General features: G+C 41.1%; 1 protein-coding gene across 1 annotated transcript in view; it reads left to right on the top strand.

Moving 5' to 3' along the window:
- The window catches only part of RIPK2 (receptor interacting serine/threonine kinase 2), a 32,944-nt gene that overhangs the window by 14,004 nt on the left and 2,230 nt on the right, over nucleotides 1–16,710 (top strand). The window contains exons 7-10 of the mRNA XM_006266696.4: nucleotides 6,736–6,821; nucleotides 6,988–7,083; nucleotides 7,741–7,846; nucleotides 15,823–16,008. Of these exons, the coding sequence (XP_006266758.1) occupies nucleotides 6,736–6,821; nucleotides 6,988–7,083; nucleotides 7,741–7,846; nucleotides 15,823–16,008 (474 nt within the window). The remainder of the gene's footprint in view (nucleotides 1–6,735; nucleotides 6,822–6,987; nucleotides 7,084–7,740; nucleotides 7,847–15,822; nucleotides 16,009–16,710) is intronic.

Genomic DNA, 16,710 nt, shown 5'->3' with positions numbered 1-16,710 from the left:
ATGTGGTCAGTAAGGCTAACCTCACCTTGTCATGCATCCACAGATGCATCACGAGCAGGTCCAAGGAGGTGATCCTCCCCCTCTATGCAACATTGGTCATGCCGCAGTTGAAGTACTGTGTCCAGTTCTGGGCACTCTGCTTCAGGAGGGATGTGGACAGCATTGAGAGGGTCCAAAGGAGGGCCACTCACATGGTCGGGCCAGCAGGGCACGCCCTATGAGGAGAGGCTATGGAACCTGAACCTGTTCAGCCTTCACAAGAGAAGGCTGAGAGACGATCTGGTGGCCATTTATAAACTTATCGGGGGGAGTAGCGGCAAATGGGAGAGTCCCTGTTCCCCCGAGCACTACCGGGAGTAACAAGGAATAATGGCCACAAGTTGACTGAGAGTAGGTTCAGGCTAGACATCAGGAAGCACTACTTCACAGTCAGGGCAGCTAGGATCTGGAACCAACTTCCAAGGGAAGTGGTGCTCGCTCGTACCCTGGGGGTCTTCAAAAGGAGATTAGATAATCACCTCGCCGGGGTCATTTGACCCCAGCAATCTTTCCTGCCCATGGCAGGAGGTCAGACTTGATGACCTGCTCAGGTTTCTTCTGACCCTACCAACTATGAAACTATGAGGCCCTCACAGTGAGGGAGGGAGTGGGGCTGGGGCAGGGGCGGGTGCTATACAGCCGGGGTGGGGCACAAGATGGAGCCTGAGCATCTCGTGGGGGGGCAGGGGGTGGCACCTGTTGCTGCACACCTCCCAGGAAGGCATGGGAGGTCGTGTGCCCCCTGATCTGTGTGCGGGGCAACAGTGGGCTGTTGCTGCGGGCTGAGGCCGGGGTGGCACCGGGCTCTTCCCAGTGTGGGGGCTGGGCCGGGCTGCACCCAAAGCAGGCAGTAGCAGCACTGGGAGGGGGCTATGGGGTGGGTTTCAGCCATCCTAACATTGACTGTAGCCCTCCTCCCAGCGCCACCACCGCCCCCCTTGAGTGCAGCCCGGCCCAGCCCCTCTGCCAGGAAGAGCCTGGCATCGCTGCCCCCAGCCTGCCCTTGCCCTTCACACAGATCGGGGGTGGGGCACCCCCCTCCCTTGGTGGGGCACGTGCAGCAGCGGGAGTGACAGCCCCCCAGCATCCCCCAGATGAACTGCTCTCATGGCTCCCTGTCCCACGCCCTGCCTTGCCCCAGCTGTGCAGTGCCCACTCCTGCCCCATTGCCAGCCCCACTCACTCCCTCACCATGGGTGCCTCGATCTGCCCCCCAACACCTCATCCTTCCCCTATGTTCCTTCCTCTACAACAGACTTACCAGGTGGATGCTGCTCTCCATTCTGTTGGGCCACATATCGGCAAACGGCCATCGGTATCAGCCCCAAAAATCCCTATCAGTGGACCCTTATTATGTAAAATTAATATTGTTTACTTGCAATTAATTTTTTGTTTATTATTGAAGAGGGAGTTTAACTTTTTAAGAAAAAAGATAATGTGGCTTATAGACCTTGTAAGCAATCAGAACTTCTTTGCTTGCCAGGCTAACAGACAGCCCTGGATTATAAATGCCCATGAATCAACCAAACTGACCATTCATTGTTGTTGTTGTTTCATTAACTGACTTAATATTTTGTGAATAAACATAAGTTCCTTGAAACAAATCATAGTATCATAGTTGGTAGGGTCAGAAGGGACCTGAGCAGTTCATCAAGTCTGACCCCCTGCCATGGCAGGAAAGAGTACTGGGGTCAAACTACCCCGGCAAGGTGTTCATCTAACCTCTTCTTAAAGACCCCCAGGGTAGGAGCCAGCACCACTTCTCTTGGAAGTTGGTTCCAGATCCTAGCCGCCTTGACAGTGAAGTAGCACCTCCTGATATCTAGCCTGAATCTACCCTCTGCCAGCCTGTGACCATTATTTCTTATCACTCCTGGTAGTGCTTGGAGGAACAGGGACTCTCCCAATGCCTGCTGGTCCCCCCTGACTAATTTGTGAATGGCCACAAGATCCCCCCCCGCCTTCTCTTGTGGAGGCTGAACAGGTTCAGGTCCCGTAGCCTCTCCTCGTAGGGCCTCCCCTGCTGCCCCCCGATCACGCGAGTGGCCCTCCTCTGGACCCTCTCCGTGTTGTCCACATCCCTCCTGAAGTGCGGCGCCCAGAACTGGATGCAGTACTCCAACTGCGGCCTGACCAGTATCGCATAGAGGGGGAGGATCACCTCCTTGGACTTGCTTGAGATGCATCTGTGGATACATGACAAGGTACGGTTGGCCTTCCTGACCACGTCCCCACACTGTCGGCCCATGTTCATTTTGGAATCAATAATGACTCCAAGATCCTTTTCTGCCTCTGCACTGACAAGAAGGGAGTTCCCCAGCCTGTAGGTATGCTGCTGGTTCTTCCTCCCCAGGTGCAGTACCCTGCACTCGTCAGTATTGAAACCCATCCTGTTCTCATCCACCCACCCCGTAACCTGGCCAGGTCCGATTGCAGCCCCATTTTTACCCCCTTCATCAGTGGGGGTAAAAAAAAAATCAGTGGGCAATAAAGTTGTGAGTAGAAACTACCCCACTCTAGAATGAAAAATTGCTTACAAAGGCCATTTCAACCCTGATTAATTCTTGTCTTCCATTGTGCAGTAATTCCACTACCAAAGGGACTTCACAACTAAACAAGTGGCAGTTGGTTGTGTCCTAACAGCATCCCTATAAAACTAAAAAATTCTATGTAGGCTTAGCGCACAACTTTCAAAATCCATAGTCCTGTTAAATCCTGAATTAGTTTGTTTCAAACCATGTAATGAGGGCTATATCCATCCAGGTTTCAAACATGTCTTCAGCAATGTTGTCAAAAAATTAGGTTGGGAAGGGGGGTGGTGTTTACAAAGGAAATGGCACCTTCTGGGTTTCTCCAGTCCCTTAATTTTTTTTTTGGTTATACCTTCTCTCACTTTACCTGCTAGAGGACTGACCCAAAGCATAAGAAGTGAATCTAAACTGAATATTTTTTGCTAGTTTAATGTAGAGAGATAGTTTACTATAATACAAATTGTTTGGCGCTCTCTGCTGTATTGGTCTCTGTCACCAATTGCAATAATAATTGGAAGCTAATTGGGTTTTTTTAAATAAATAGCATATAGCAAAATTATAGTTGTCCTAATGAGTTGTAATATAAAAACAAGGTCTCACTCCAATTAATAAATCTCTCTACTTTATCTCTTCGTGACTTTTCTCAAATTTTTCTATGAAATCATGACTTGAAGCTTTTTATAACATGGGGGGCTGAGCTCAGAATGCAGACATGACATATGACACCTCCTATAGATTAGAGAAGGAAAAATGAGGAGGAGGAATTTTGGTATTGGTTTTTATAAATGTATTCGTCAGGTTGCATCTTTATCAAAAGAGTGGGTTCGCTTTGCAGTATGGTTTTCCTCCATCCTCCAAAACGTAGCTCTTCATGGGGTTTTTAGCTCCAACTTTAGCACCTCTTGAATGTTGTTTACATTCTGAGTAGCAGAATTTAAAGACTGACTTTTCATAACCTTGCTGTGAGTCTGAAAACTCGGCTCATCCAGTTAACATTTACTTGTGAACATTGTGTATTTGAATAACACAGGCCAAGTGTTATGACCTGTATTGACCACCAACCCACCCAGCTTGTGCATGTGAAATTTGTGGCTGAAGCTCCCACCTTTGAAAAATGTGATCCAAGATGTCAGATTATCTTGTAGAAGAAAAAGTATTAAGCTTAAAATGTACAATATTAAAAGATTGTTTTTTCTTTTCCCCCTTCCACTTGACACTGATAAGGCTAGGACTGCAGAGTGATGCTGGGGTAAAAAAAAACTGCGTTTTACAGGTGTTATCACAGTGAATGGGTCAAAAGTTGATCCTCTTTTTCTGTACGAAGCACTAACCCTTCACTTTCCAAATTGAGGGTTTCAACCATCTGAACATTTCTGTTTCAAGTTGGGTGAACCAGTCCCTTAATTTCATTGGTAGCTCTATTCTTTTTAGCCAAAAACTGTGTGAAAAATTATGGGGCATGCTTGTGCCTGCAGTCCAAACAAACATATTGTCCTGGTGAATAGCAGTAAGGGATGATTTAATCTAGTTTGTGAGATTCACTAGTCCTTGTAATTAGATAGGTGAATTATGTTTTTAACATCAGGGAACATTTTGATAAATACCATAAATTATAGGGTCCAATTTCAAGTCAATTTCTTTTAACCCAGTGAAGGAATATTTCATATCAGAGTTGTTTCTAAAATCAGGGAGATATTTATATACTGTTGTTCTTTGTGGGAGCTCTTACCTTCTTGCATTAGCTAAAATATACCATGTAGTTTTAGCATAATGTTGTCTAACAATAAAGGACTAGAATTATCAGATAGTTATCGTTTTGTTTTAACTATATTTAGTTGCATTATAAAATCAATAAAATAAGTGCCTTAATGTAACAGCAATGCAATAAGTAACCTTCCCCGCCCTCTTCCCGCCCCCTTTTTCATTAAAATAACTAGGCAAGATTTTTTTCCTGTTGAAAGTGTGTTTATTTTTGCTGCTGTCTTATGGTAAAGTGTAATTTCCCATCCAGTGGACTTTTACTTCCTTGATTTTGCAATGCTTATTACAAGCATTAAAAAGTTTAGTTTGTTGCTTCCTCCTTCTATTTAATAGTAAACTTGGGAAAATACTGAGGTACCTCTTCAAAGAACATTTGTTATATTGCCTCTTAATTTACATGATAGTAGTGTTGTAAAACAAGCAAAAATCTAAATCAACTTTTAGTTTGAAAGACCAATTAAAAATATTATCGCTTAGTATTACCAAGCAATGGATTTTTCTTTTAGTTAACTGTGTTTTCCTCTCAAGACTTCTTTGTACAGCTCATTATGATTCTAGGAATTATACATAGATGTGAAAAAATATGTCCCTTCTTTTCTACAGATTCCTGCTTTAAAACACAATTTGATCCACAATGTATGTTAATAAACAGCTTCCTAGTTTTCTAATTTATCTTTAAATGGTTCTACAGATCATTTTGCTAACTTTCTGTAAAGTATTGTTTCAGCGATGATTTGTAATTATATTGGATCTTGATACGTGGTTTGCTGTCAAAATGACTGTCACCGGTACAGTTGTTATATCATAACTTGCACAATTTAAGCTTAGAATTTGATCCATGTTGAAGATTTTTTGTGGGAATTCTATTTGCTGTAAATACAAAGATTTCACAATACTGTTGCAAAGTTGGTTTCTGTTTTCGTTTCTTTAAACCAGCTGTTGTTGTACTAAGTTGGATGTATGCCGGACGAGCATTTTTATGGTCTTTTTCTCTCTCTGGTGACTATGCAGCAGCACTCTACAACTGCTTTTCCACTTTTGTGGAAGACACAGTTACTCAAATAAGAAAATGCTTTTTCTTTTTAGAAATGTATACTGGCTATACTGGAAAAGCTAGAGAGAAAGTCAGTGTTAGGAAAAAAAATAGTTGAAAGGGAAAAATGGTTGTAAATTTCACAGGGATACTACTGAATAAATTACAAAAGATACAAGGCCATATTATTTAATTAATTAATCAGTGGTATGTTGCCAAGTCATGTTTCTTACCTGGTCCACAGTATTTAACAGTTCCCTTTTAACAAAAGCATACAGTATTATGTACAAAGGTAGTGGAAGCTGTAGGGGTACACAGAACTTACAGTTTGCTCAAATATAACTTTTCTTGGTGTTGAGCTCAGTTTAAATGGGACTTTTAAAACTCTTTGACTACTGTGGTGTTCATTAAATAAACAGAAATAGGTTTGGGTGTGGCACTTGCTGCTTCCCAATTATTAAAATGCCATGTGCATCTTTAGATAAGTAGGTGACATCAGTCTTCCAGCTATGCCCATCTGCCACCTTCCAGAAGCATGATAAAAATAGCATTTGGATTTATTGGATATGGTAGGACATTACATTCACTACCACTACCTTGGCCTAGCTTCACAGCCGTGAATCTCTGGATGAGGAAAGTAAAGGTCAGAGGGGAGTGGAGGGATGAGTAATTTTGCTTTGGTGATTTGGCAGTTCCTATCAGCTTCTCCCTTAGGAATCTGATCTTTGTCTCTTTCTTTTTGTATCTTGCCCAAACTGTAGAGTAACCCACACAAACCCCCCAGGAAGCTCCAGCTCTTAATTTTAGACTCTTTTGGATCACTGCTGTGCTGTTTTTCCAGTGTACTAAGAAAGCAGGCATTTCTCTCCAAAACTAGTGCTGCATCATGGTCCAACTATAAATTGTTCAGTCCCTACCCTGGAGAACTAAACGGTTTGCACTCCTCATCTGATGGAGGCCATGCTCTCAGAGCTAAGCAGAGAGCTCCCTTGCTATAGTATTGATGGTTTAAATGGCCTTTAGGTGAGATTATGTGAGTCTGGCAACCCAGGGGTGTGTTTTGAAATGGTGAATGCAAGAAATATTTGCTTAACTGCCTATGTGTTCTGACATCTTCTATTAGTAGAGGAAATATTTTCATAAATGAGAATTAATATTCCTTGTCGGGTGGGGAAAAACAAAAAAGCTTATAGAACAGTTGACAAATTTTGCAATATTAAAGGGACAAGAAAAAAGGGCTTATTTCAAGTTGTTGCTGCAAACCAGTTACCTTATGAGGGAAAAGACTTCAAGCAACTTGAAACTTGCAGTTACTTTTATTAGAAGGTGCTGTTAAACTGAAAAAGGTTTTTTTTTTTTTTCTTTTTTTAGAATGTTTAATAGATCTTGAACCAATATTGAGAACATTTGATGAAATATCTATGCTTGAAGCAGTGCTTCTGTTGAAGAGAGCTAAGGTAACTAGTTTTTTATTTACAATCTTTTATGAAAGTCTTTGAAACAGCAGCCTGTGCTTATCTAAATAAACTTAATCACAGTGTAACATGCTGATGTGAATTTATGCAGTCATGTCCTATAGCTTTCTAATGCACAATTAATAAAAAATACAAATGTCTCTTATAGTTGCATTATGAGTCGGCATGTATTCGCTTATGCCAAAAGAAAAACAATGTGGAGCTGACATCTCTAAACATACCTTTGAATCTTAGTCCACAAGAGGTAAATCTTTAGTGTTTTGAGTTCAATCTGTTTCCCAGTATGTTGTGAAAATATGCTGAAAGAGTTGTAGTTCAGTAAGAAGGAATCTGTTCTTCCATTCTCTTCTGCAGCTTGCCTTCCTACTCGGCCACGGAATCATTCAATGCAGGGGAACTAGCAGGGTCAGGAGGGCATGCAGCAGAGGGGAAATCTGTAACCTCTGCACATCGCAGAGCAGACCTTTTCACCATTTGTATATGGAAATAGTTGCAGATGGCCCAAAGAAGCTGGGAGATCCAGCCAGTTATAAACTTTGCGACTGAGGAACACATCTACCCTTGAAGGGAGTGTAGTTGTTTGCCTCACTGAGTGCTCTGTGTACCAGCTAATAGGAGTCTGTCCCACACCTTGTATGAGATGGCTTATACAAGGTACTGTGGCTGTTTTTGAATTATTCTCCCTTAGTTTTTTTGTTTTTGTTTTTCTTTTGCTCATGCTTATCATTATGGACATAAAGACTTGGGTTAGATGGTGGGAAAATATGATAAAACTTCAAATGATTTAAGATATTTTAATTGTCAGTGACTTGACCATCTTGATAGAGATCCTTATCATTTCCTTCTTTTTCTGTCCTATTTTTTTTTAAGTTTTACTTATGTATAATGGCATTTATTTCAGGAAACGAGTGTTCCTTCCATGCAAAGTGATGCACTTCCTCTCCGAAGTTTCTTGCCTGAAATACCAAGACATGGGAGTTTGCCCAAATATAATGTCCTCTCATCAGGTATGCAACCTTGCTGAATCATATTGATTCATAATATTTTATTAAAGTTGACTTTCGATGAAAGTTGCAACACTGAATGGTAGATAACTCGATTACCTAATGACATGAAAATAGAGGTGCATTTTTCATGGCTAAGCTTATGGCTGTGAACCATGTATTCATGAGCTCTAGCTATGCCTTGATACTTGGAATCCTTGGCCAGCTTCTGAACTTGTCTGCCTCTGTTTTTTTTAGTTGCAAACATGGGAATAATGATACTGTTTGCTTGTCTTGTAGGACTCTTGGGAATGAAAAAGTTACTTGTAGCACAAAGATTGAAAGGTTAAGAATTTTGTTATTTAAAAAATATAAGTAACACCTCCAGTATACTAGAACATTTCAAGATGCAGTCAAGCTTAGGGTCTGTCCCATTTTTTCTAATATCATGGTTATAATACAGAGACACCAGATTGGAGGTGTGCCTGCTCAGATCTGTTTTATTTAACAACCTCATTCAAATGATTTTGAAGTTGGTTTAATAGGAAGTTGGCAAAATTCTCAGATGAAACTAAGTTGTGAGATATTGCAGATGCCACTTAAGACAGCAAAACGCAGTGAGATCTAGAGGGAGTAGCAAAGTGACTTGCATCTAAAATTGAGATGCAGCTTAGAAAAAGAAAGATTGGTGTGCTTATTAGGTGGAAGAATCTGGAAACCAGTAAAGTTCACAGAGTAGTTGACATTATGTTGCCCTTTAATATTGCAACATCAGGGCCTAATGTAATGATGCTGCAAACCAGAGTCATCCTGTCACAGGGAAGTGTTAGGAAATAGTCTCTCTTTTTCTGCAGCTCTAGTGCAAAAGCACGTGGTGGGGACCACTTGTGGAGAAATTTGACTCCTTTCTTGAGTAAATACTAAAAATGTATTGATGTTCAGAATTCAGAGGAAAATGAAGATCACTACAGGCTTTGAGGAGTTAACTTATGAGAAATTTTTAAAAAGTTAATCATGCTTCATATTTAGTTATCAGAAAAAGGGTCTATGCAGAAACTTGATTATGAAAGTTTCATCACAGAGTCTGAAGATAAAGTGCCTATGATGATTGTTTTGACCCTTTTAGCTCTATTTGACAGAGTCTACTGAAAGATATTATTGACACATCCATGACATCTTTCGAGTGGCTCTGGTTCTTTCATTGTAAGAGGTCACAGGAGAGGGTTTTATACAATTATTATTTACTTTGGTGGTATTCTAAGGCATTAATTTGTATCAGACCCCGAGTGTGCCACAGAAGCACCTTACAAGTGTTAGAGGTCTGCCTTAAAGTGTAGACAATCTGCCTTAAAATCAGGCAGGCTTAGAAGACAAGACACTTATACTCATGGCAAGGAACAGAGTCAAAACTAAATTATAATTTGTAAGCCATTTTATCATTTGTAATGATTAAAATTGACTGCCATGAGATGCTTTTGCCTTAACTATGTAAGGGTTGGTTGATTTATTTTAAGCCACATGATTGAAGGATGCTAATAGCTCTTTGCTGTCATGAGGAGTAATTCATCCCAGTGTATTTTTTTTAAAACTGCACATAACAGTAAAACATTAATTATTTTCCCTCTGTTTTGAATAATCATCACAGGCTGAATATGTTTCCACCTTTCTAATCAGTTTCAGCCATGTATTAGCAAAATGCTACCTACCATTTGGAAGTTACGAATACTGCAAGGAATGTTTTGTTATAAAGTAATCCTTTGGAATTGCTTTTTTTCTTAAGAAAATGGAACCATGTCCCTTTTCCTTGAATTTTCCCAAACTTACATTGAAACAAATTATTTCCTTTTGAAATGTTCCTGTGAAATGATGTACCGTTTTTATGCCTACACCATTTAATGTGACCATATAAATTCTAGGGTTTTATCGTCCTTTGTGATACTGCATCAGGGTAAAACTATTACCACGCTTATTACTGCAGCTTCTTCTCAATTTTGGTTGCTTTCTATAGTCAGTCAGTTCTATAGTTTAATTGAATTTTTTATCTAGCATTCAATTTGGTCAAAGTAAGTATTCAAATTTCTGTTTTCCCATGAATTATAGCAAAGGACATACGACTGAAAAACTTTCAAAGGCACGGAGGTCAGCCCTCTGCTGTTTTTGGCAAGCATATCAAGTAATCGCATTCATAAATTAATCAACCCACATTTTTAAACTAATTATGTTTAAACTGTATCCTATTATTCATAGATTTCATAGACATTAGGGCTGGAAGGGACCTCGGAAGATCATCGAGTCCAGCCCCCCGCCCAAAGGGCAGGACGTCAGCTGGGGTCATAGGATCCCAGCAAGATAAGCATCCAGTTTCATCTTGAAGGTGTTCAATGAAGGCGCTTGAACAACCTCCGGCGGCAGGCTGTTCCAGACCTTGGGGGCTCAGACAGTAAAGAAATTCTTCCTTATGTCCAGCCTGAAACGATCTTGTAGTAGTTTGTGACCATTCGTCCTCGTCATCCCTTGGGGCGCTCTGGTGAACAAACGTTCCCCTAGATACTGGTGGTCACCCCTGATAAACTTGTAGGTGGCCATCAGATCACCCCTGAGCCTGCGCTTTTCCAGGCTAAAGAGCCCCAGGGCTCTCAGCCCGTCATCGTAGGGTCTGCTTCCCTGACCCCTGATCATGCGCGTGGCTCTTCTCTGGACTCTCTCAAGCTTCTCCACATCCTTTTTGAATTGTGGAGCCCAAAACTGGACGCAGTACTCCAGCTGCGGCCTCACTAAGGCCGAGTACAGGGGGAGAATGACGTCCCGGGATTTGCTTGAGAAGCATCTATGGATGCAAGCCAGCGTTTTGGTCGCTTTACTAGCCGCAGCATCGCATTGCAGGCTCATGTTCATCTTGTGGTCAATGATGACCCCCAAGTCTCTTTCTTCCATAGTGCTAACCAACATAGCACTGCCGAGCCTATAAGGATGCTGCGGGTTTTTTTTCCCAAGGTGGAGAACCTTGCATTTATCGGCGTTGAACACCATCAGATTCTCATCCGCCCACTTGCTGAGCCTGTCCAGGTCAGCCTGGATCACCCGCCTGTCTTCTGGCATGGATGCTTTGCCCCAAAGTTTGGTGTCATTGGCGAACTTGGCCAGTCCGCTTCTGACTCCAGTGTCCACATTGTTAATGAAGATGTTGAACAGTATGGGTCCAAGGACAGAGCCCTGGGGGACCCCACTGGTCACAGGACACCACGATGAGTGACTTCCATCAATTACTACCCTCTGGGTCCGACCCCGGAGCCAATTTTCCAGCCAGTGGATCGTGGGGGACCCAAGGCAACAATTGGCCAGTTTCTCCAAGAGACGATCATGGGACACCAGATCGAAGGCTTTTTTGAAGTCAAGATATATGACATCAATCTCATCTCCCTTGTCCAGGTGATAGGTCACCTGGTCGTAGAAGGAAATGAGATTGGTCAAGCAAGACCTACCCGCAACAAACCCGTGCTGGCTATCCCTTAAGATGTTGGCGTCGGCCAGTCCATTAAGGATGGCCTCCTTAATAAACTTTTCTAAGATCTTCCTCGGGATAGAAGTCAGGCTGATGGGCCTATAGTTAGCCAGATCCACTTTCCTTCCTTTCTTGAAGATAGGCACCACGTTGGCCTTCTTCCAGTCTTCGGGCACTACACCAGAGCGCCAAGAGTTTTCAAAGATCCGCACTAGAGGCCAATTAGATGCAGATCCAGATTTTAAGGCAGATTGTAACTACCTCTCATGGTTAGAAACTTCTTGTTTCCAGCCTAAACTTATTCATGCCCAGTCAATATCCACTTGTTTTTATGTCAACATTGTTCTGGGCTTTAAAAAATTTCTCTCCCTCTGTCCTTCTTCAGCCCACATTTTGTGAAACCAAACAAGCCAAGATCTTTTAGTCTCCTCTCCTGTGACAGGCTTTCCATGCCTATGATCATACTCGTAGTCCTTCTCTGCACGTATTTTATTTTCATCTTTATTGGTTATGGATGACCAGACTTGTACATAGTAGTGTTAGAGTGATGTAGCCATACGCTGAATTTCCAGATGGGGTATCAACAGAGCCTTATACATAAGCATTAACTTTTCTCTATCTTTATAGAGGATACCTCAACTGATGCATCCTAGGATTACACTTGCATTTTTCTTAGCTGTACTACATTCATGGGTAGTCATAGTCATTCTATGATTGACTGGTGTAACCAGATCTTTCTCCTTTCTGTTATTTCCAACTAAGATCAAGTTTATAGCAAAAACTCTTCTTGTAGTTCTGTAATGCTTGACCCTATGATTTCTACTACTCAGTTTCATCCCTTTTGTTACTACAGTCTCAAAACCATTCAGTTCTTCCTCAGTAATATATTTGGATACCTTCCAACTTTGTCATATAATATATTCAGATGCCTCCTTCATGTTGCTGATGTGTCCCAATCTTGCGTCATCAGCAAATTTAATTAACTAGTCTGCGCTTTTTGTGCCAAGACCATTAATGAAAAAATATGAAATAAAATCAGTCCCAAAGACTGATTCTTGAGAACTTCCCTAAAGCTGGTTCATTCAAAGGGGCCCATTTTCATTTTCTCTTAAGCCAGTTTAAGTTGTTTCTTACAATTTCTCTTCTTCTCATCTTCTAATAATTTATCACATGGTACTAACACAGATCTTTTACTCATGTCCAGATATATTAATCTTCCACATGTCCCATCTTTAATATCTTCTGGTTCCAAAAGGGGGTTGTACATCTGTCCATATCTGAAACACACCATTTTTGAAGCACTTCAATCTGCTGCAGCATTTGAAGTACATTAAGTGTTATGTCTATCCATACTCTCAAATTTCACCCTTATGAAATCAAAATCTCTTGTTATCACTGGTTTGTGCTTATCCTTTTAGAATTAGGATTCAGAATGATCTTGATAGGTTGAAATAAGAGGATGAAGTTTAACAAGGATGAGTGCAAAGTCCTACACTTAAACAAAAAAAATCACAGTAAGTTCAGTCTTACTGAGGCTATAGTTGGAGTACCATGTTCATTTTTGGTACAGCACGTCCACATCTTTTTGGAAAAAGGAGAGCAACAGAAATGAATTGCAGGTTTTGAAAGCATGACAGTTGAGGAAAAGTTGGAAGAATTGGGGTTATTTAGACTAGAGAAGGAAATATTGACTGGTAGAGAATTTGTGCGTGGTGACTTATCCTTCTTTGAATCCACAGGAAAACAAATAATGGGCTTAAATTGTAGCCAGAGAGATTTAGGTTATATATTAGGATAAACTTTCTAAATGGTTAAGCACTGAAACAGATTATCTGGAAAGGTTGTGGAATCTCTGTCATTGAAAGTTTAAGCACAGGTTAGATAAATATTTGTCTTGAATGTTTTATATACAAGTGATCTTACATTGAGCAGTAGGGTGTTGAAGTAGATGAGTCCTGAGGTCCATTCCAGCCTAGTATTTCTTTTATTTCTATGACTAATTTAAACTGAATCAATTTATGACCATTCAGTTCAAGGATCTGTACAATGATCAGCTCTTCTATAATGTCCTTGTCATTTGCCAAAACCAAATCTAAAATCAGCATTAAATCTCTTATTAGTTCAGTGATTCTTTAGTAAAGAAATGTTGGCTGTATCCAGAAATTACTAGGCCTAGGCATTATTGGTAGCATTTGTTCCTCTATCTGCATCTGGAAAGTTGGTCTCCCGTGACACAATTCCGAACAATACTTATCTTTCTAGTAATGTTATTGGGGATCTTTGAATAGTCAAATCCCAACCATAGTGATCTGAGCCCATAACTAGGGTGACCATATCTTGTTTTCACCAGGACAGTCCTCTTTTAAACCCCTGGTCCAGGAATTTCCTTATTGTGTTCAAATAAATGCTATTGTCCCATTTTCAGCAGGATGCCCCGGACGGGTGTTTAAAACAGCACTGTTCCCAACAAAACCTAGACTACTTATCTTCTGCTCCCCCCACTCTCACTCTCCATTGTTCTGTAACCTCAACTTTTGCTGCCTGTTCAGCTGTGACCACAGTTCATATTTGTACTCTTTCACTCTACACCCACCACCTCCGCCATGATTGCAGCTTCTGCTTTTGCTCACCAGCACTTCACGTGCTCCACTCCCACTCCCTTGCTCGCTCAGCTGAGACTGGAACTAGGGGACAGCTAAGCATGCCAGAGAGCAGGGGGCAAACCAACAGTGTTGCATTGTATGGCCACAGAAATATGGTCACCCAACCCCAGTAAAACCTCTTTTATAATCTTTCCCTAAAATGACTATGACCATTGCTATCACTTCTTATTTCATGGTAGTGTTAAAGTGATGTCATAGCTGTGAGGGTCCAAAAATTATGCCACAGGCAGGATTGCTTAAGGTGGTATCTTTTATTGGTCCAACTGCATTGTTGGAATAGAGTTAGACAAGCTTTTGAATGCAAGACATTCTTCAGGTCTTAGCAGTAAATGGCAGCACAGCACAGCTTCTTTTCTTCTGCTAATTGTCTGCTATCCCTGGGAATCTCTTTCCACACTTCCTACAGCTATTATTGCTCATACCTGATGAAGAATATCTTGTATTCAAAAGTTGTCTAATTCCATTCCAACTATAAGGTGGTTCGATTAAAAAATACCATCCTAAGAAATCTCTTCTTATTTCATTGAAATCTATTGCATCATAGATGCACACTGCTATCTTTCCACATTTGCCTTTATCTCTTATCTTTCCCTAACAGTGCATAACCTTCAATGTCTGTATTCCAGTCATGAATGCTATTCTACCCTATTACTATTCTCCTTTACAGTATCCAGTCTCAGGTCTTACACTGGTAGCTCTAGTTCCTCTCATCTGTTGCCCAGCTCTTTGAATTAGTGTAAACAGGGGTGTCAAACTCATTTTGCCCCTCAGGCTGGATCTGGGTTGCAGGGCTCTTTGTGAGCTGAATACAAACCTACCTCCAGTGGCAGAGCAAGCTGCCTCGGCTGGTAACTGAGGCAGGATGCAAGCTCAGGAACCTGTGGACCTTAATGCCACAGCTGCTCACTCTACCCCTGAATTCCTGACCCCCTGTAGGAGCCTTGCAGGCCAGGTGACACCGCTCCACAGCTGGATGTTTGATGCCCTTGGTGTAAAAGCATCCCACTTGTTTCTGACCTCACTCCATTTCTTAGCCAAATTACATGCGGTTCTTGCACCAGATTTTGTTCCCATGAATATTAGTACTTCCCAAGCCTGAAGTAATCATCTTTGATTAGTTCGTGTAGAAATCTAGCAGCCTCAATTATCCAGATGTGAAAGACTTTTCCACACAACTGGTTTTAGGCTTATCAGTGTCTCATAACCTTATTTCTTGCAGCATCATGCACTTTTTCTTTCTAGTACATGTTAAAGTGAAAAGATGAGAAATCCCCCAACTCTCCTAAACTTTCTCTTATAGATTCTCCTATTAGCCTTGTTAGATTTCATATGATTTTCTTATGAAAACACACTGTACATCTTGACAAGCTAACAGAAGGTAGAAAAAATTCAGCTTTTCCCTGGGGAGTGAGAGGGGGCTTAGGCCTTTCAAGTTGTTAGCATTCCATTTAAGCCTTAGCAGGATAATCCTTCCTCAAAAGCTACCAAAGTTAATATTGTAAAGGAAATAAGTAGACACTATGAAAGTTGTTGATGTGGGCTCTGGTAAAAACTCAGCTTATTCCAGCTACTTATGGGTATATTCTGTTGCTTATCGTTTTTTTGAAGTTGAACACATGTGAAATGTTTTTCTCAACATTTTTTTAAAACTTCCAACTCCAAGGGATAAGAGAAGAAAAGTGCTGTGTACCTCAGCTTCATGATTTTCTGAATTTTGTTGAGAGAAAAAAGAGAAAAATTGTGTTATAAAATAGTTTCTAATGCGTCTTTTGAGGGGGTTGGGTTATCTTTTTATCTGAGCACAAACATAATGTGATTCTATTCTGTTATTTAAGATAAAGATGCCAATTCTGGAGGACCACTTTCCTTTCTTGATCGTAGTATGGATGAAAATAACTCTTCAGCCCAAAGTGCTAAATTTTATGTGCCCAGCCATCGCTACCCATCCACTTCCAGCACAGAAATTTCAGATGCATCAAATCCCGTGCGCCGCCTGATGCAGTCATCAATGATCACTTCAGGTACAGCACATATTAATGGAATTTTAAGTTCCAGTAATGTTGAGGGAGGAAAAAGGGGCAAAAGACTAATCCTGGGTGGCACATGGTCCCCTTCCTCCTGGTGTGCAGGCATTGCTGGTAGCATACAACCTCTCCATCCCTCCCCCTCCTGGGGCTCTAGCCACTGTGCAGCAGTGGAGAGAGGTGGCTGTAGATACTTGAAGATCACCACCTGAACAGCCCTGCCTCAACCTAAGATTCTCTTCCAAATTTAGCACTTCTGACTTTAAGTAAAACCACCTGTGACTCTATAAAACATGAAAAAGGGTAATAGTGGTGAGATAATATATGTGAGGAATTTATGTATATAAGGTATTTAAAAAAGTTACTGATCCCTGTGATTCATTCCCATAGCCAGTTAACTATTTGTGGGGGATGTGAGGTTTTTGTTTGTTTAAGGATGAGGATGGTTGAGAAGATGGAGTTAATGGGGCATGTGATGGAACTGTTTGTTTTTTATAGCTTTTACTTCTCCTAGAAATAAAGATTGAAAGTTCAAATAACTGATAGAGAAATATTTTAATCAACCTATAAAACAATAACTACCATCGTGTTTTTAATGTAGAATAAAACAGTGAAACTTTGGCAGCGTATCACAACTCTGTCACTTTTTTACCAGAAATGTGTATTCTTTCCCAACTCATTCTTTATTTTACAAAACTG

Source organism: Alligator mississippiensis, chromosome 3 (genome assembly GCF_030867095.1).
Source record: "Alligator mississippiensis isolate rAllMis1 chromosome 3, rAllMis1, whole genome shotgun sequence".
Taxonomy (NCBI): Eukaryota; Metazoa; Chordata; order Crocodylia; family Alligatoridae; genus Alligator; species Alligator mississippiensis.
Note: the sequence above shows the minus strand (reverse complement) of the source record. Positions and strands in the feature narration are given on the sequence as shown.